Genomic DNA, 18,875 nt, shown 5'->3' with positions numbered 1-18,875 from the left:
GAAGCTCCTTATCAGGTCCTGGATGTCAGTAGCCCTATGCTACTGGCACATTTGGGTGCACATTTGACCACACTTTCAACCCCGATGGGCACTAGTCTAATTGTAACCTAACAGGACAGTCTGCTTCGCAGACCAGATTCCCACATTGCCTTACCTGGTCAAGAACTGCTGCTGCTGTTGTGAGGAATCGCCCTCCTGCGTTATGTTGTCACTGGGTTTCTGGATGGAGGGAAGTGCCCCGGGCTCAGGACTGGCGCGGCCCACCCCACACACTTCTGCCCTCTCAAGCAGGGGGTCTCGCACAACAGAAGTCTCTGGAGAAAGCAGCTCAGTACTCTGAAGAAAAGGGAACAGATCAGCAAGTGTGCATCTCTGTTCTACTGAGGAGATTCAAAAGGCTTTGCTATTTGTAAGCGAATGTTAAAAGAGGGAGGGCCTTCTTCTGGTAACAGAACCTACTAGGCCTCGAAGAGGAAATGGGGTGGATGCTGGGCTTGACCTGCTATATACTAGGGCAGGAACTTTTGGGCAAGCAATACTTGCTAGCCAAATCAGAAGAAACCCTCATCCCTCTCATGTCAAATCCCTGTTCCTCCCCATATCTGAGAACCCTCAGAGCTCAAGTAAGGAAAAAAGCTGATTATAAATGCATAAAGGAAGGGGTGTTACCACAGCTCAGTAACTGACCATGCTGCCACGGCGACTGCTCCCACGACTCCCTGACCCACCAGCACGGCTGTGGCAGAGGGCATCGAAGGCCAGGATTCCACCAACACAGTCCCCAATCAGCAGCACCTATAAAGGGGGACGTGAACAGAGTTAGTTCCCCACTGATGAAAGGAACGTCCCCGCAGTCACTGTTTAATCAGAGGAAGCATGAAGCTTAAGCCAGCCTCTTAAACAAGGCCTTGCATTCCCACCTCTTTCCTACAGCTGAGACGTGAATCCAGTGGAGACTGCACTGCTTTAACAATTGTGGTTGAAAGCCAAGGAATATTGGGGGTTGCAGTTTTATAAAAGAACGGGGTTATGTGACGGAGAAGTCTCAGAACCTTCACAAAACAAATAATTTTTTTAAAATCTGGTATTCCCCCCCGCCCTCCAAAAGACCCTAATTCTATTTTTAAAAGATGATAAAGCAAAATAAAACCATAGCACGGAGGGTAAAAGGCTTGTTCCAACTGGAGCACAGTTATTTCAGATTCTCCCCTCTTCAGTTATTTTAGATTCCCGACCCTCTGACCTGGCCACAGAAGCCTGCGCCATCAGGAGAGTGGATGAAATTGGCATAGGCCTGGTTGGTACGGGAAATGACGGTTGCGACGGCATTCTGGTAGCTGCCTGAGGAGGTGGCCAGGAGAGGCAAAGCGGCCAATGGAATGTGGTCCTGGCTACTGGACAGACTGTCGCCGTCATGACTGTAGGGGCTGAGTCTGGAAAAGGAGACCATGAGAGAAACGATCAAGACACACTCTCAGACCAAGGACCTGATCATTCTCACAACACCCAGATCTTGGTACTGAGCCCAGGAGGTGACTCCAGATTACCTTCTGGATTTAAGGGCTAGAACTTAAGGAAGTTGGAGGCCCCTTTTCTGACCACAGTTTAAAAAGAGATCTTGGGCCAACGGTTTCTCCTTGATGTCCTGCCAGCAAGTGGGGAACTTTGGGGAAAAGCATATATATATATATATATATATATATATATATATATATATATATACACACGCACATACTTTTTAATTATTGTGTTCTACCCTAATATATATACAATGGTGGCCTATGAAAAAAGGGAACAGAATTACCTCATGAAAATCCTGCTCTAAGATCTCTCGTCAAAGTCTCAATACTTCACCCAAACCACAATCCCTAGGTTTGCACTTATCCACAGTAGCACATTATTCACACTGAGCCCCTTGCATGTCGCTAGGCACCATACACTACCACACACCTCACCCATTTCTACAAAACACCCACCCACCCCGAATAAAAGACTAGTGCTTGGAGAAGGTACCAGCGCTCTCCTTGAGCTCCTGCACAATCAACTGCCCAAAGCCCTGAGTCAGAAGGGAACAGTCCTGCTCCCACCAAGCGCTCTTGAGCCTGACAGAACATGCTTCCTACTTGGAGACGAGGGCGTAGGCAGCAGCACAGATAGGAGGGCAAGGCACCAGGCGCAGCGCAATGTGCCCCAGTGCCTCGGGGAAGTGTAGGCGGGTGACTGTGTCCAAGGTGGCGCTGAGCGTGTGCACATCGGCTTGTTTGGAGCCCGGCTCTCCCACGCCCTGGTCCAGGATGTTGCCGCTGTGGAGGATCAGGAAAAGCGCATGGATACGGCACGTCCCGGAGTTGCCTTCTGAGCCAGCCTATGGAAAGAGACATGTAGAACTGGGTCTGGTGTCAAGTTGGGGTTCTGGAAAAGTGACTTGGGAGGCAACAACAATGGTCCTGTAACCACAACCCTCTCCCATGTTTTGGCGCTATGGTTCTGAAGGTACCCACATGGGAAGGCAGTATGATGAGGAGGGGCTCACTCACCTCTGGTGGGCCAGGTGCCACAACACCATCACTGTCTGGTTTGGCCGCCACAGCATCAACTGCAAAGACAACAGTGTTTTAGTTAATGGCACCAGGCAGAGAAGGAAGAGAGAAAGCAATGGGAGGCACAAAGGATAGAAATCACAAATGGAACAGGAATAGCCTTCACAGGTAATTGGCAACTTGTGCTGCTTTCACTTACAAGATTGCAGCTATGCACTCATGAGGGGGAATACATAAATAAATGGAGGGGGAACCCACTGTTCCCCATTTTCCATTTATTCATTGTCCACACATCCAGTGGGTTTTCCTTGCTTACTGGGCTCTGGGAAAGTCACAGGATGGCCCTGTGAAGCTCCCAAAGGCCGGTAAGCAAAGCACTTCACTTATCAAATTTTGGGAAAGTGGTGTGAGGGCACTAGAAGCAATCCAGAGCCCTTGTGCCTCCTTCCCAAAGCCTGGTAAGCAGTGCTCCACCTTGCAGGGAGGCCAGTTCCTGGGGTCCTGACTTTACACAATTTCATTTTTACAAGTGGACCCCCTAGAACTGAAAACTTGCATAAGCTCTGAGTTACCTGTACTTCAAGGGACAGAATTATGCTGCCAGTGCCCCATGATCTTGTAGCTATAAGCAGAGAAGTCTAGAGCTCTGCATGAAAATGATTATGCTGCAATACCACCCTGGTATTATTTTTTCAAATTAGGTTTTATTGGTTTGGTTGGTTTGAGGGGGTGTGGGTTGGATGTTTTTTGTGTGTGGAGGATGTGCTTTTTTTTTGCTTGTTCTTTATTTGTTTTCAAGTGTTTGTGTGTGTTCTGCCTGTTGTTTTTTGGGGGAGGGGGTTCTGAAAAGCTCCAGATTTTGCTCTGTGAAATGAATATTCTGTGGTAACTATGGCAGTTTCTTAGATTTTCGCATATGACCCCAGCCCCATAGAAGTTGGAGACTCTTGGTGTAGAACATAGGCCATTTTCAGAATCTGAGATGTGCAGTTATAGAGTCTGAGATTTCTTAGCATCTCCAGAAGCACTACCAAAGACCAGCTGGATATTCCTCCATGCACAAATTCACTCACACAACGAGCAGACTCTATTCTGCATGGAACACTTGAACCGCTCTCTTACCAAGAACATCATCTGGCTCAATGGGTCGCTCTAGAGTGTCGAGAAAGTCATTTGAGTTCCACTTGGTGATTTCCTTGGCAAAAACATCATCACTGTCGGAGAAGTCTTCTAGGAAAGGAAAACTCATTGAGAGGCAAGTGCACTGCAGACACTGAACAAACTGCCATGTTTAACAGGACTGCACCAAAGTTCACGAACAGGAGATCTGCGCCCATCAGGGTAGACCAGAGGTTTTCAATCAGTGTGCCGTGACACCCTAGGGTGCCACCCAGGGTGCCACCCAGGGATGCAGCAGGAAACACTGCCCTCTGTTCCTTTTTCCTTCCCTCTCTCCGCTGATGCCCTCTCATGTCTCTGCCTCCCAAAGGCTTGCGTGGCTGTTTGTTACAGCAGCCCTGGCTACAAGCTCCCCAAGCAAATGGTGCTTCTGGGGCTGGCCAAGGGGTGCTTCCCAGGGCCCTGTGGGGCAGTGTGAGAAGGCACCTCTCTTTGGGGCGGGGGGCAGCTCAGAGACCAGTGGCAGAGGAATCCCAATGAGAGGGGAGAGGAGAGGAGGCTGAGGGAAGACTCCGCAAGGGAGGGTGTTTGAAAAAGGGTTAGAGGCTGCCAGCTCTGCAGGCAAAGGATGACATAACTGGGCTCCTGAGCCCCACAGGGGTGCTGCAGAAAGAAGGTAGTTGGTCAAGGGAACCGTGGACTCAAAAAGGTTGAAAATCTCTGGTGTAAATACTGAGCAAGATGGGCCAATGCTGTGTCTCAGTGTAAGGGAGCTTCCTATGTTTCCTATAAACTTGGAGCATTACACATGCAAAGCATACACTTTTCCTATGACCAAAAAGGTCTGCCTTTGCATGTGTGTGCATTCCTCTGTACAGAGAGTAAAAAAAACAGAGATTTTTATCTTCCCCAATCCACACAAATCGGATGAATCTGGGGAGATGGTTGAAAGATAAAACTAAACAAGCACAACTCCAAGCCCACAGAGGGCTGGTTCACACAGGTCCCTGTAAACCAGCCTCCACATGCTTGCAGTGGCAACTGTCAGAACCAACAGCAACAGGCACCCATAGCTCTCAGCCCTCTCAAAAACAGATGCATGCACAGAACCCTTCTGTACCCAGCACTGCATACCATGAGCATCAAAGAATTCCTCTTCAGAGCTGTTTTCAGAATCCCGTGCAATATTTTGCATCCGCCACTCCGATAAGCTGTGAGGAGATACTCCAGCTGTAGGGGCATCAAGCATAGAGTTTATGATCAAGAGGTAAAAAAACTCAAAAACTATCCTCATATCTAAAGCAAGCTTAACTTGCTCCCAATGCTGACATTATAAAATAACCCCAAAGTTTTCCCCATGAAAGCAACAGTTAGCTTCTTATCCTAGGGTATATACAGGAGATTATGTATGTGGAACAATGGGGGCAACTTCACCCTTACTGCAGCTCCGGCACTCAACATCGGTTGCTTACTACTGTATGACTAAGAAGAGGAAGTTTCACAATGGGAAGTCTGCCCTCTCTGTTTTTCTAATTTAAAAAAGCAGCAGCAGCAGCTACTGTTCATCTAGTACAAGAGAACGAGCCATGAAATTGATTAAGCTTAATTACAAACAACGGCAGGTAAAATTTATTTAAGAAGGGAACCGTTACACTTTTTTCCTTTTAAAATGTACAAGCGTGCATATGGAGATATGTCCCCCCATACTTTCAGGGTGTGAACACACACGCACACGCAGTATTGGGGTGTTTGAGGGATGAGGGAGAGGAGAGGAAAGGAAAGGAGAGAGAAAAAGTGTGTCACTAAAATGGACACTCTCCAATATGCCCATCCAAAAGCCTAACTCCAGCAGCAGTATAACTCTTTTACACCCAAAAGAAGGGGCAGGAGGGGAAACCCTCTATATCCTCCTCACACCTTCCCGCTACACTGCCGTTTGATGCCTCCATTTGCTGGAAATGACTGCTCACCAGCATGCTGAGAAGAATACGATGACCGAGAAGACGACGACCACTGCTTGGCAAATGGATCATCTGGAGAGGAATCCGGAGCCCTTAGGTTGTCGACTCGGTCCTGCTTCTCGCAGCCACCCAGCTCAGCCGGGCTCTCAGGGCTGGGCACTGCAGGCCCTGTGTCGGGCTCGATGCACTTGGCCATTTTCTGAGCCAGCATGAGTGCCGTCTCTTCCTCCAGCCTCCGGATGTCGTCCATGGTGAGATCTATCCATTCATCCTGCCAGCACCAGGCCTGGCGGTGGGCCCGGAGCATCACCTTCCGCAGACCTGCAGGGGATGCCACAAACCATGGGGCCACTTGCTCTTCTCCCCCCAGGAAGAATCAGGCCTATCATCAGGCCTAGCTCCAGCTCCCAGTGCATTATGGGACAATACCGGCATGAGATATTATACCTTTAAATGTTTCCATCGCCCATTTCCCTCAAAGCTAAGGAAAGCATTAAGGTCCAGTTCAGATTAACAAGATAAACCAAATTTAGAGAATTGGGAGGCCATTGGATTAAATGCCCCATCCCTGCTTGTGTGTGGATCCCACTCACACATCCAGCTTCGCTGCTTGAAGCCAAACAGGAAGTGCTGGCCTGACCTGCTGCCGCCACTGCTGCTCTGCTCGCGCCAAAGCATCCCTTTCCTAGGTTGCATGTCGCCAGCGAGATTGATGAGATCTTGCCAGAAATCAGCACCAATGCTGGCACCACTTTTCCAGGGGTGCATGGGAACCACTCCACCAGGGGTTTCCGGTGCCCAAGGTGGCTGCTTCACTCAACCTCATGGGCAGACCAGCGCTGCACGCACCTAACCTTCTCTATCTCATCCTGCCATTATATTTCAGCCATCATCAACCCTGGTTAAAACTGTGACTAGGAATGAATCTGCACTCCCTTTGAAAGGCTGGTTTTAAAACCAAACCCCAAAACACACAAAGTTAAGTGCCAAGTTAGATGTCGAACCATCCATGCAATCTCCAACTGTGAATTTATTTTTTAAGTAAATTGGGGGGGGGGGGGTTCCCTCCAGATCAGAACTCTGGCATGGAGACTAGGTGGGGCTATAACCCTTTGTCCCTGGCTAAAGCCGCAATCTGAATTGGGGGTGGGGGGGTTCTAGGCCAGCAATTTGCATTGGGGGGGGGAGGAAATTCCCATACCAATGTAAATAGCAGGCATGGGTGCCCCACTCTGGACTGCAACAAGGGTCAAAGGTATACTCCTGCCGCTGTCACCACCCCACCGAGAACGAGGGCTCCATTCTGGATTGGGCTTCCTGCACTTGCAACTCACGTTTTAAAAACCATTTATGCAATTGTTAACTGTGTGAATGATATCTCAACTTGCCTCAGCCTTAGCTAGTAAAATGCAGGGAAGGGAGAAGGCATGCATAACCCTCACAGCCCAATCCCAATTCTGAGTTCAGTAGTGAGTCTGAAAAAGGAATAAGCCTAAGCCAAAATCCAATACCCACACAGTTTTTGCAGGAAATATCTATGGGTAAAAGCAGGCAGGAATCCTGTCTGTCATACTGGAAGAAACTCTTATCTGACAATGCCATGCCTTCCTTTTCACCACCCTATCACCTCACCCAACATTTCCCTGGAGGCAATTAATAAACAATGCAAAAGCAAATTAAGCATACTGCTTCTGGCAAGGAACCATCTGGTCGGATGGTTCATAAAGGAACCATCACTCGGAGAAGCTTATATTTTGGTGCTTCATCAAGTCACGAAGGATCTATTGTCATATGTGAATTATCAGTCTATTTCTTTAATAAATAAAACCTTGACTTCTTAGCTAAACGCCTGCAGCAGGCTGCTTCTACTTTCAGTCCCCCCTGAAGAAGCAAGCAATCTGTACAGTGGTACCTCGGGTTACATACGCTTCAGGTTACAGACTCTGCTAGCCCAGAAATAGTGCTTCAGGTTAAGAACTTTGCTTCAGGATGAGAACAGATATTGTCCTCTGTCGGCGCGGCAGCAGCAGAAGGCCCCATTAGCTAAAGTGGTGCTTCAGGTTAAGAACAGTTTCAGGTTAAGTACGGACCTCCGGAACGAATTAAGTACTTAACCCGAGGTACCACTGTAATGCCAAGGCACAGACAACATAAAGCTGCTAAAAGATCTGATAACCCTTTGCTAAGAACATAAAAAAGAAGCAATTTTGTCGATAGATGCAGAGAAGGCATTCCACCAAATCAAATGGAAAGCCTTTGGACTCCCCACCCTCCAAAAAGATGCCACACGACTCTGTTGTTTTTGTTGCAACAGGCTAACCCAGCTACTCCTCAGGAATAACATCCACACATCTTAGAATTTATTATTATGCCATGGACTATGGATCATGCATACATTAGAGTCAGCCAAGTACCGTATTTTTCGTCCTATAGGACGCACCAGCCCATAGGACGCACCTAGTTTTCAGGGGGGGGAAATCAAGGGGGAAAATATGATTCCCCCCCCCCCCCGCAGCTCTGGGAGCAGTGGACAGGCTGCACACAGCCTGTGCGCTACTCCAAAACCTTCTCCCTGCTTTTGCGGGAGGTGGCCGAATTCCCCCACCTCCCGCAAAAGCCCACAGGAGCCCCACGTGACTCCTGCGGGCTTTTCGACCAGGAAGGAGAAGGGACTGAAACGGCCAGTCAGTCCCTTCTCCCTCCTCGGGGAAAAGCCCCCAAGAGCGGTGCGCTCTTTAAATGGTGCGCGGCTCCTGCGGGCTTTTCTAGGAGATGGGGGAATTCCCCCCCCCCCTCGTAGAAAAGCCAGCAGAAGCCGCGGAGCCCCTTTAAAGAGCGCGCGGCTTTTGCCTGCTTTTGCGGGAGGTGGGGGAATTCCCCCATCTCCCGCAAAACCCAGCAGGAGGGAGAAGGGACTGACTGCCAGTCAGTCCCTTCTCCCTCCTTGGGGAAAAGCCCCCAAGAGCCGCTCGCTCTTTAAAGGGTGCGCAGCTCCTGCAGGCTTTTCTAGGAGGTGGGGGGATTCCCCCACCTCCTAGAAAAGCCAGCAGAAGCCACGGAGCCCCTTTAAAGAGCGTGCAGCTTTTGCCTGCTTTTGTGGGAGGTGGGGGAATTCCCCCATCTCCCGCAAAAGCCCAAAGGAGGGTTGGAGAGTAGATGGAAGGCGTGGCGTGCCTTCCTGCTGCCCCCCATCCTCTGGGGCTGGTGATGGGGGAAACGCTGCTTTCCCCACCGCTAGCCTCGAAGCCGGGTTGGAAAGTAGCGGCAAGGCGTCACGCACCTTCCTGCTGCCCCCCATCCTCTGGGGCTGGCGATGGAGGAAGCACTGCTTTCCCCACCGCCAGCCTCAAACCCGGGTTGGAGAGTAGCGGCAAGGCGTCGCGCGCCTTCCTGCTGCCCCCCATCCTCTGGGGCTGGCGATGGGGGAAGCACTGCTTTCCCCACCGCCAGCCTCAAAGAGCAGGCTCTCCTGGCTTCAGCGGAAGCAACGCGAAGCCTCCGGAGTGCAGGCTTCGGAGGCTTCGCGTTGCTATCGCTGAAGCCAAGGAGTCTGCATTCGCCCCATAAGACGCACACACATTTCCCCTTCATTTTTGGAGGGGGAAAAGTGCGTCTTATAGGGCGAAAAATATGGTACATAGTGCTTTAACATGGGAAGAAGTTGCTGCTTTTCACATAACAATGGATTAACACTCCCCTGCCCTCCTATGAACCGGCAATTTATCAACACCGAATGCAAAGAAGATAAATACAAGAACATTTAGTCAGCTTTTCTTGAGACTTATGCATTGTAGCCAGCGGTTCTTTACTATTTATCTTTCCCATTTGTATGGTCAAGCACTTTAACCCATCTATCTTCCTCGTGTCCCCTTTCCCTATTTTAATTTTCCCCTTTTAGTTTTCGTTTGAGTATTAATTGTATTTGTACTGTTTGAAAATCGTAATGCAAAAAGTTTCATTTAAGTTCAAATGAGATAAAACTTCTGGCAATCCAGCTTCACATTTAGAGTGAACAAAATTTCTCACAGATAATTATTTCAATCTGAAGTCTCTGTCTCAGAAATTCAGAGCTCTGCGCTCCAAACCAAGAAGTGAAAAATCTATACGCAGTCCATGGAGACAGTTTGCCTCCCTCATAATTCTTCACACCACTAACATCATTGTAGCATGCAGGGACCAAGCTAAGCAAGCAAGCAGAGGGGTGTTTGCTGGCGCAAGATTAGGCACCACTTCAAAGCTGGAAGTTGCTGGTGCAAGATTCAACACAAATTCAAATTCAGGACACGCCAGGAACTAATTCGCACAGTGTTTCTAAAAAAGGGCAGATTCTAACTCTGCTTAATTTGTTACGCACAGTTTTCCTTTATGAGCCTACCACACAGTTTTGATGAGATTTCCTATAGCATATCCCATAGCATGACCTAAGCAAGGGTCCCACAAACTGTGTCTGAGCTTAATAGCCAATTACTATTTTATGGCACCTCTGTCCCGCCACCTTTCCTGGAGACTTTTGCACTTTGAGACCTACTTTAATTGTGCTCTTGGCACCAGTCCCTCTTTTGTCAGCATGGCTTTCTTTCTTTCTCTCTCTCTCTCTCTCTCTCTCTCTCTCTCTCTCTCTCTCCCTCTCCAAGTCACCGGTACTCTTGCTGCCTCTCTCACAATGTCCTTCTTCAACTACCTGCCTGCTTTCTCCCAGGACATGAGCAGCTCACTGGGATACCACATCCAATTTGTTGAGGGCTGGGGCTGCACAACACTTGGAGAACAGCAGCATCAGGAAGTGCATCCCACACACCAAAGAGCGAACAAATCAGATCCCTCGCTTGGCACTTAGTTCAGCCAGATCTTGAGGCTAACTCCAGAGCTTTGGCAGAGGCTGACTGGCCAGTACTTGTGGCAGTGATGTGAAGAAAGGCAGCCCATCTCAACGGAGACCACAGGTATTGCAGTTATGGTTCCCACTTGTCTAGAACAGGCTTCCTCAACCTCGGCCCTCCAGATGTTTTGAGACTACAGTTCCCAGCATCCCTGACCACTGGTCCTGCTAGCTAGGAATCATGGGAGTTGTAGGCCAAAAACATCTGGAGGACCGAGGTTGAGGAAGCCTGGTTTAGAAGGTGTGGGCCACAAATAAACACTTGCATTATCCCTTGCAACTAGTAGAGGAATATGGAGAGGATGCTGCCTTTGAAAAGAACAGGCAATCCAATCGTTCCTTTTCACATCAGATAAACAAAATTACGCTGAATATTGAAACATCCCAAATTGCTCCTTCATTGCAAGTTTTCCAAGAGACGCTTGGAATTGCTGCTGGATCTTTGGGCAGTTATTAAACCTAATTTCACACCAAAACAGTGTGAACAGAAGGGACAGTTCAGCTGAGAAGTACTGACTGAATGCTGCCAGTGTGAGGAAATGGTACCAATGGTCAGGGGTGATGGGAGTTCAGCAACCTCAAGAGGTCCACAGGTTCCCCACTGCTGCCCTAGCCCAACCCACTCGTTTGAAAAAGTCTGCAGCAGACGGAAACGTGGGGAGCATCCTCATAAGCTTACCTACATCATGGATGAACTGCTCAATCTTGGACTGCATGCCCCAGTAGCGAAACTCCACCTTGCAAAGCTTGTAGGCGCACATGAGTGGTCCCGCGGCTGCATTCTCCAGCCAGTCATCTCCCAGAGGCCCACGTCCTGTTTTGGCTGAGTGGTAAAGCCGTGGGTCTTCCTCCGCCTTGTATTCGCCGGGTGAGATGGGGTCCCGCACAATGTCAATTGTGTCTGTGGGTAAGCAGAGTGGGGGGGGGGTGAGCTGGAAGCAAGCCCCTGGCCTCCGTCAGAAAGTAAGACAGCTTTCCTTCTGATGTGGAGCCTGCCCTTCCCTCCCAAGTCCCAGAGTCTGCTCAGACCCCTAGCAAAGACATTTCTTTGCCTCTTCCTCCTGTACACCTTCTGTTAGGAGTCCCGTTTCCCCCCCTCCGGTCCTGAATTCTTAACATGTGTGCACATGAATGGGGCGTGTGAGTGTGAGAGCCAGTGAGAACGGAGTGTGCACTTGCGTATGCATTTAGCCCTGTCTTCTGCTTGTACGTGCTGACCACCTTCCCCCAAGCAAACCTGGTGGGGCGAGGCAGGGGAGGTTCCCCACCCACGCCCTACAGGAAAGACACACTACATGTGATGACCTAAACCTGAACCAGAATCGCCTCACCACAAAACATCACCAGAGATCCCTCACTAGCCTCACCCACCTAACCTGCCCCAGGTACTCCGCATGGCAGCACCAACATGTCCCGCAACATCCTCCGTAACACAAAAAGGGGAGGGGACGCCCCGTCTTTGAACACTCACCCAGAATCCTTTGCCTGCGCTCCACAGCACTCAGGTTGAAGACATTGTTCTGTTTCCCGGCGTCTGGTCGGTAATAGGTCTCAATCTCAATAGAAAACTTCTCCACAAAGGGGCAGGTGTATCTGCAGGGGGAAGGCGGTGAAACTGGCAGCCTTGCCCCCACCTGCCTTGAGCTCTCAGGCCCCAGCCTCTGGTCAGGATACAGCCCCCTCAGCTTTCCCCCTCCCCTGCCAAGGTTCGCCCCCATTTTACCTGGTGCGCGTGTAGGGATAGGCATTCCAGGACTCTTCCTCCACCTGCAGAGCTGCCTTGGGTAGGAGGGCACGGAACCAGCTAGGGATGTGAGAGCCCACATGGTAGATCTTGTGTGTATACTGACCGCTGCCGCCTGGGCCATCGCTGTAGGGCCGGTTGGACAGGATCTCCACCCCACTGCCCTCGCCGCTCGACTCCTCACGGCTCTTCTTCTAGGGAGCACGAGAGCCAGCTCTGCTCAGCCTGTGCCCCACAATGTCCCTCACCCTGCAACCCCACTCTCACATCCCTCAGTCCTGCTCAGCTTCTGACTCCCACCCACGCAGCCCTGTTGATCCCAGGGCTTGAGCCACACCCATCTGGCGCAGGCACCCACCACCTCATTCAACACCGAGGTTACCTGAATCATGTAGAGCTGAGCCACTTGGTACTCTGTCAGGCTCATGGGCAGCAGAATGTGATATTCCTTGATCAACATATTGGCAGTCAGGCCCTGTGAGTCGAAGCAGAGCAGGGAATAAGTACACGCAGCCAGGACAGAGATGGGAGAGCTATGTGAGTGGCCACTGTGCACTGAGGGATCTATTTACGGTCCCAGGTTCAATTCCCAGCAGCTCCAGGTAGGGCTCGGAGGCCTCCCTGAAACCCTGGAGAGCTTCTGCCAGTCAGTGTTGACAATACTGAACTAGATGGAGCAATGGTCTGATGATCTGACTCAAGGTATGGCAGCTTCCTATAGAGGAGGTGTGGTTCAACTGGGAAGGTGAGGTTAAGGCAGCTGAAGGCAACTGAGATGTGAACAATAGTGCCTCCCAGAACATCTACCACAGGGATCTTTTTTCTTTTGAGGGGACATTTTGTCCCATGCACTGTGTCAATGTTTTTGCTTTTTCACCTATCTGAATAATTTTATGAACCCCACACAGGAGCTTTGTTTTGCTTCAGTTCAGCCTGTGAGGAAACAGGCATGTGTTGAGATGAATTACTACCTACATATGAGGGTGACAAGGATTCTCTGACAAAAGGTGGCAGCGCTTAACTATGTTCTCGCTTCCTCAGAAGGAGAGAAGCCTGAAAGAAATCCCCATTTGACCTTATTCCAAACTACAACCCACTGGGTAGGTTTCCATAGTAACTGTAGGCCAATGAGAGGCTAGGGAGTTTCAACACACTGGAAAGGAAATGCAGTGGGGAGCCAGAGAGAAGTGCCACCATTTTGATGCTCCACTCCTTGCTGGACTCTGGAGTCCTTTAACCCCAGGGTGAGCAGAGAGCATATCAGCAGCACTTGCCAGTTCTGTGGTTGACTGGCAAAGGTTTCTGACTCACAGTTGTCTAATAATAGCAAGAAGTAAAAAGTCCCTCATCTCACCCTTACATTAGGTTCTTGGATATTAATGTTAATAATAATAATTTTATGTGCTGCCCATCTGACTGGGTTGCCCCAGCCACTCTGGGCAGCATTCAACAAATGATAAAAGCACAGTAAAACATCAAACATTAAAAACCTATACAGGGCTGCCTTCAGATGTCTTCTAAAAGTCAGGTAGTTGTTTATGTGGGGACCGAGGGGTGGAATTTTGTGTGAAAGGACTTCTGTGCTAGGTTTTGGTACTGATTGCTAATTCCTATGCTGAGCATGCGTTCAGACAAACCACCCTATTCCTCCATCCTTAGCATATGTCCACCTGGCTGAGCCACTAGTTGTACCTGGCACTGGTTGGTGGATCTTGGGGTTCTAGTAAAAAACACAGCAGATCCCATAGGTTTGAAGTCCACCTAACTTGCTCTACCCTGCCTATGCAACAGGCAGATCCAACACACTCTCCACTCCTCCCACCTATGCATCCCCACACTGCCCTTACACTTACGTTTACCTCTGTTACTACATCAGCAAACTTCAAACTGCTTGTTTCTCTAAGGCTGGGGTCTTAGAGAAAGTGGGGTCCCACTCAGTATGGAGCTGCTCAAGTCATAAATGTACCTTGTAAACATGTTCATTATGGAGCAAATCTTAGAATCATAGAATTGTAGAGTTGCCCAAAGTGGAGCTCAAAACCATGACCTGAGATTAAAAGTCTCATGCTCTACTGACTGAACTATCCCAGTGGTGTTAAAACATGTATAGGACTGCCCTACAAATCCAGACCTTTCACTTCAAGTTCTTGCTTTGTGGCACGTTGTAAACCACCTTGGCAAAGACTTAGAATCGCCATCTTTTTGTCTCCTCCTATGCCTTTTACAACCGCATGGCAGGCAGAAATAAAACAGGTGTAGCTGGCCCCGCACCAGGCACCTGGGAAATCTGGCCTGGAAAGGAGGGGTGCCGCCACCACCACTGGCTCCCAACCGCAGGCAGAGTGGCGGAGGAGGTAGGAAAGCAGGGGGAGGGGAGGGGGGAGAGAGATGCCTCCCTCCATCGCATGCACGAGTGTGTGCACACAGTCCGCCCACCACAAGGTCTGAGGGGAGGTGAAACGGCTCCCTCTTTAAAAAGTTTGCTGACCCCTGTTCTAATCACATCCCTCCCCCTCCAAAGAATCCCAGGCACTATAGTTTACCTCTCACAGAGCTACAATTCTCAGCACCCTTAACAAACTAAGTTCCCATGATTCTTGGCAGGGGTGTGTGTGCTGCCTGAATCTCTGCCTAGCATGAAACCTTTAAAGGCACAGGAGTCCTGCCAGGAAAAAAAGTCTGCAACTTTAATAGTGGACAGGTCTCCTGTATGTTCCCTGCCATGCCCACACATCCTCCTGCTCTGCCTCTTGGCCCTTGCACTTTGCACCAACACTCAGCTTTCCTTAAGAATACTTAAACATTCATGTAGCACATTTAAAGCTTTCAAAATATAACATAAATTATCTCAGTAATCTAAGCAACAGCCCTGCAAGGCTGTCCAGTGTTATAATCCCCATGCATACGAAGAGTTGAGGCTGCAGGAAGAGGTGTTTGACTCACATCTCACACTTTAACTGCTACACTACATCAGTCCTCACAAATCCTTGCACTCCAGATCCTGAAAACAGCGCTGTGAGTTGTCAGAAGACTGCCCACCATCGTATTCAAAATAACGCAGCATGGGCAATAAGCACTAGTCAGCAACTTGTACCATTGCCAGAGATGTCTGTATGGGAAAAGGTGGGCTGAGCATAACACACGGAGGCAGCTCAAAGGCATCCCTGCATGCCTGCTGTGTCGCTCGCTCCAAGGGGAGGTGACATCCTACCCCAGGCTCCTTCACTACCCAATAATCATTTGCAAGCGTGCTTCTTCCAAGGCTCAGTATGTAAGATTCTGAGCTTGAAAACAAAACCCTTCCACTGAAGTATCACCAGAGAAACTTCTTCATGTGCATCTCACACAATATTCTCATCTCCAGTTGTGATCACTTGAGACCTTGGAGAGAAATTATTGTTTTGGGGGACAATGGGGTGGAACCATGCCTGAGTCAAAAGATTAAAGAGTGAACACAGTGCCCTATTCATGTTTCATATGAAGTTGGTTTGTTCCCACGAATTGTACCAGCATGCCTCTTAACTGAATTTCATATTCCCTTATAAAGTCATGTCCAGCAATAACTTCATGCCCAAGCACTCTCATGTCTCAGATGCAAGCAATCCCCTTGGCCAGCTACGCATTTAATATGCATCTTGTTTTCTTCTGCAAATCTCCCAGCCTCAGCAGTTCGAATTCCAGCCTACACATGCACATATGCACACACACACTTGTTGGGAACATGCTCTTTTTATCCAGACCAAATAACTGTCAGCATTTAAATGGTGAGTAGAAAGATGATAGATAACAGGATGGAATATGTTTAAGGTTCAATCCTAGGTACACTTGGAGTGCCATCTTCACCCTGTCCGCTCAATCCCGAGCAGTATACACCCAGGTAAGTGGAGTTAGGGGTTAGGACTGCAACATTACTTATGCATTGGGATTCAGCTGCAGAACTGCAGAGTTTTACTAAGCACATTTGCTGGGGGAAAGTCTACACTAGCATCCATCTGACATACTTCTGAGTAAACATATGCAGGATTTTATTGCAGGGTCTCCAGTAGTTTAGCCCTAAACTCAGGACACTATGAATTTTTGTTTGCCTCTTGGCGTATTAAGCTCCGAATTGATGTTTTTTCTCCTCATGAAGGAAAACGGAAGCAAAGCTGCCACAAAGCACACTCGCCTCAAGAAACACTGAGCTCACTCCCACCTAACAGCCGGGTTTTCAATATGCTTGCCCTGACCAAAAAAATAAAGTGTTGCTATCCCTTTCCCGCGACACCTTCAGTAATCCTAGCACAGTCGAAGTTAGAAGGTGCTGTTTACCCAACCGCTTGCGAAGCCTTCAGCTCCTCCGTTCATTTTACGACATACAAGGCACAGGAGCCCTGCTGGTTTGGCACATGATGGCAACCTGACAGAGCAACTCAAGAGGCAGCAGTTCAAGCGCATCCCCGCCCAGCAGCCAAGATTCCGTTAAGCCTAGGCTTCGTGTGGCGAAACTCCAGCAAACATTTGAACCAAGGCTCGAGGCAAGCCTCAGCAAAGCCCACAAACTCACAGGGAGAGCCAGAGAATGTACGTCGTTTAGCGCCACATCCTTTCACGCAGGGCAGATATCCTCCCAGACGCGGGAGAACGGAGCCACCTAAGCCCCACACAGCGGTCGGCACTGAGTTCCAATCCTACCCTACAGCGGTTTCCAGATGTGGGGAAGACGCGCTGGGCCACATGGTTTCACTTTCAGGGGCCCAGGAGGCAACGCGCCCACTTCTCCCTGCGGGGCCCCCCATGACGCCTTCTGCAGCTCCCCGCGCTCCTTCTGCACCCCAATCATGCACACGCCTCTCCCCGGGCTCCCAGCCCCGCTCCCTCGCCTCCCTGCCCTGCGTGGACCCACACGGCCGCCACCCGCTCCCGGGACCAGACCTGTGGCTCCTTGGAGGGCTGCCGGCGGCGGGGTGAGCAGCGGTATGCTGCCTGCGACGGGGCTCGGGGGGCGAAGGAGCCGGGAGCGCCGGCCTCACAGAGTCTGCCCCCCCGCTCCCATCCTCGCGCTGCCCCGCGCTACTCGCGCGCGGCCGAGCATCGGCTCCCGCGGCGGGATCATGGTGTGGGGCTGGGCGGGCGATGGGGGCGGCCCGGGAGGCAGGCGGGGGTCTCGTCCGGGCAGGGACAGGCGAAGCTAGCCGAGCCGTCCGCGTCGCCGCAGCAGAGAAGCGCGCCCGCTCAGCCGCAGTCTCGCCGTCCTTGCTTGGGGAGGAGGGGGGAGGAGAAAGCGTGACTGGGAGGGGAAGGAAACGCGGCTCGTGTGAAGGAGTGCAGAGGTGGTGGGGGCAGCGGGAGGAGGCAGGCTCCGTGCAAGGCGGCGGAGAAGCGGGGGGGGGGGGGAGCAGTTGCAGTGTGGCGCCTCGAGGGCGGGGATCTTTCCAGGTAGAGGGGACGGGGCCGGCGGCGGTAGAGTCACGTTTATTATGCGCAGAGCTTGGGATGCAAGCACACACCGCGCAGCCGAGGAGGTGTCGCGAAGCAGCAATGCAATCCAGCAGCGCGCAGGCGGGGGCCGCGGGAGGATGCCTAAGCCCCGGGGTTCCCTCCAGCCTTTGGATTCAAGACTCGTAGGAGCGAGCGAGGCCGCTTGCCAACCCAGTCCTTTTTTAGCACAGGCGGAGGTTTCCATAGAAACTGCGCCCCGTAGCTCGGAAGGCGGGGCGGGGGGGGACTCGGCGCGCGCGTTCTTCTCTCCCACTCCTCCTCCTGTGACATCACAGCTCATTACCCGGGAAACGCCAGTGACGTCAAGATGCTGGTGACGTCAATAACCCAAAGGAACGGGCAGCTGTGGAGCGGCGTCGCGGCTAAAGAAGGCTCCAGAACATATTTGTGCGCAAGTTCCCCAATGATCGACATTATATTTTTTTAAAAAAACCCCATGGCTTATTTTTTTTAAGCCGCACTCAGCTCTGGAAGACTTTTGCGTTAGACCCACATTCGAACTGTCAAAACGGAATTGATCGCCAGCAGATTGTCTCTCTCGCTGACTTTTAGATGCAGCTTTCATCGCTCTGACAAAGCCCCGCACACCCCCTTGCCTGCTTAGAATCACAGCGCCCCTCCATCCCACTGAGTGCACTGAAGGTCTCCAATAAGCCTTGCAGCGTTTATGTGTATGAGAGGTTGTAGAAGATTAGCAAAACAAGCATTACACATACTGTTGTGTAAGTAACAGAAATATCACTTTTTCCATAGGACAAAATTAATCCAGCATTCAGACATAGATCCCATGTCCAATATATCCCATGTCCCCAGTGTTTATGCCAGATGAAGGAACAGGCTGCCATACAACTTACTGTCATATTTCCCACCATATAGTACAGCTTTTTTCTTTTTCTTTTTTGCAATTATTTAAAAAGAAAAATAACAAGCCTATATTCTTCTCAGTCACCTTCCTATTATTGTTGGGGACAATAGAGAACAAAAGCACATTATTTTAACCTCCGCTGAATGCCGGTTCAGCTGATTTCAGAACTACAGCATTCCAGTTTGGTAATGGGCAACTCTTTTAACAGCAAGTCCCTTCTCAGAATAAATACACTTACATTTCTAGGCATGGTTCAATTTAGATCCAGCCTTTTGCATATTTAGTA

At 50.2% G+C, this 18,875-nt stretch overlaps 1 protein-coding gene across 5 annotated transcripts in view; it reads right to left on the bottom strand.

Moving 5' to 3' along the window:
- PITPNM1 (phosphatidylinositol transfer protein membrane associated 1) overlaps positions 1-17,867 on the bottom strand; it is a 32,438-nt gene extending 14,571 nt beyond the window's left edge. The window contains exons 1-13 of one of the 5 annotated variants that reach the window (XM_028737901.2): positions 17,733-17,867; positions 12,626-12,718; positions 12,223-12,437; positions 11,971-12,092; positions 11,179-11,400; positions 5,630-5,941; positions 4,794-4,889; positions 3,663-3,770; positions 2,538-2,596; positions 2,124-2,365; positions 1,244-1,433; positions 688-795; positions 155-336 (exon numbers count right to left, since the gene is read on the bottom strand). In XM_028737901.2, the coding sequence (XP_028593734.2) occupies positions 155-336; positions 688-795; positions 1,244-1,433; positions 2,124-2,365; positions 2,538-2,596; positions 3,663-3,770; positions 4,794-4,889; positions 5,630-5,941; positions 11,179-11,400; positions 11,971-12,092; positions 12,223-12,437; positions 12,626-12,703 (1,934 nt within the window). In that variant the 5' untranslated portion in view covers positions 12,704-12,718; positions 17,733-17,867. Of the gene's footprint in view, positions 1-154; positions 337-687; positions 796-1,243; positions 1,434-2,123; positions 2,366-2,537; positions 2,597-3,662; positions 3,771-4,793; positions 4,890-5,629; positions 5,942-11,178; positions 11,401-11,970; positions 12,093-12,222; positions 12,438-12,625; positions 12,719-16,554; positions 16,677-16,789; positions 17,021-17,157; positions 17,679-17,732 lie in introns of those variants that run through there. The other 4 variants (XM_028737881.2, XM_028737891.2, XM_028737865.2 and 1 more) reach the window with 4 other exon arrangements.
- Between the last annotated feature and the right edge of the window lie 1,008 nt (positions 17,868-18,875).

This window comes from Podarcis muralis, chromosome 1 (genome assembly GCF_964188315.1).
Source record: "Podarcis muralis chromosome 1, rPodMur119.hap1.1, whole genome shotgun sequence".
NCBI classification, from domain to species: domain Eukaryota; kingdom Metazoa; phylum Chordata; class Lepidosauria; order Squamata; family Lacertidae; genus Podarcis; species Podarcis muralis.
The sequence above is the reverse complement of the archived record's forward strand: the minus strand, read 5'-3'. Positions and strand labels throughout refer to the sequence as shown.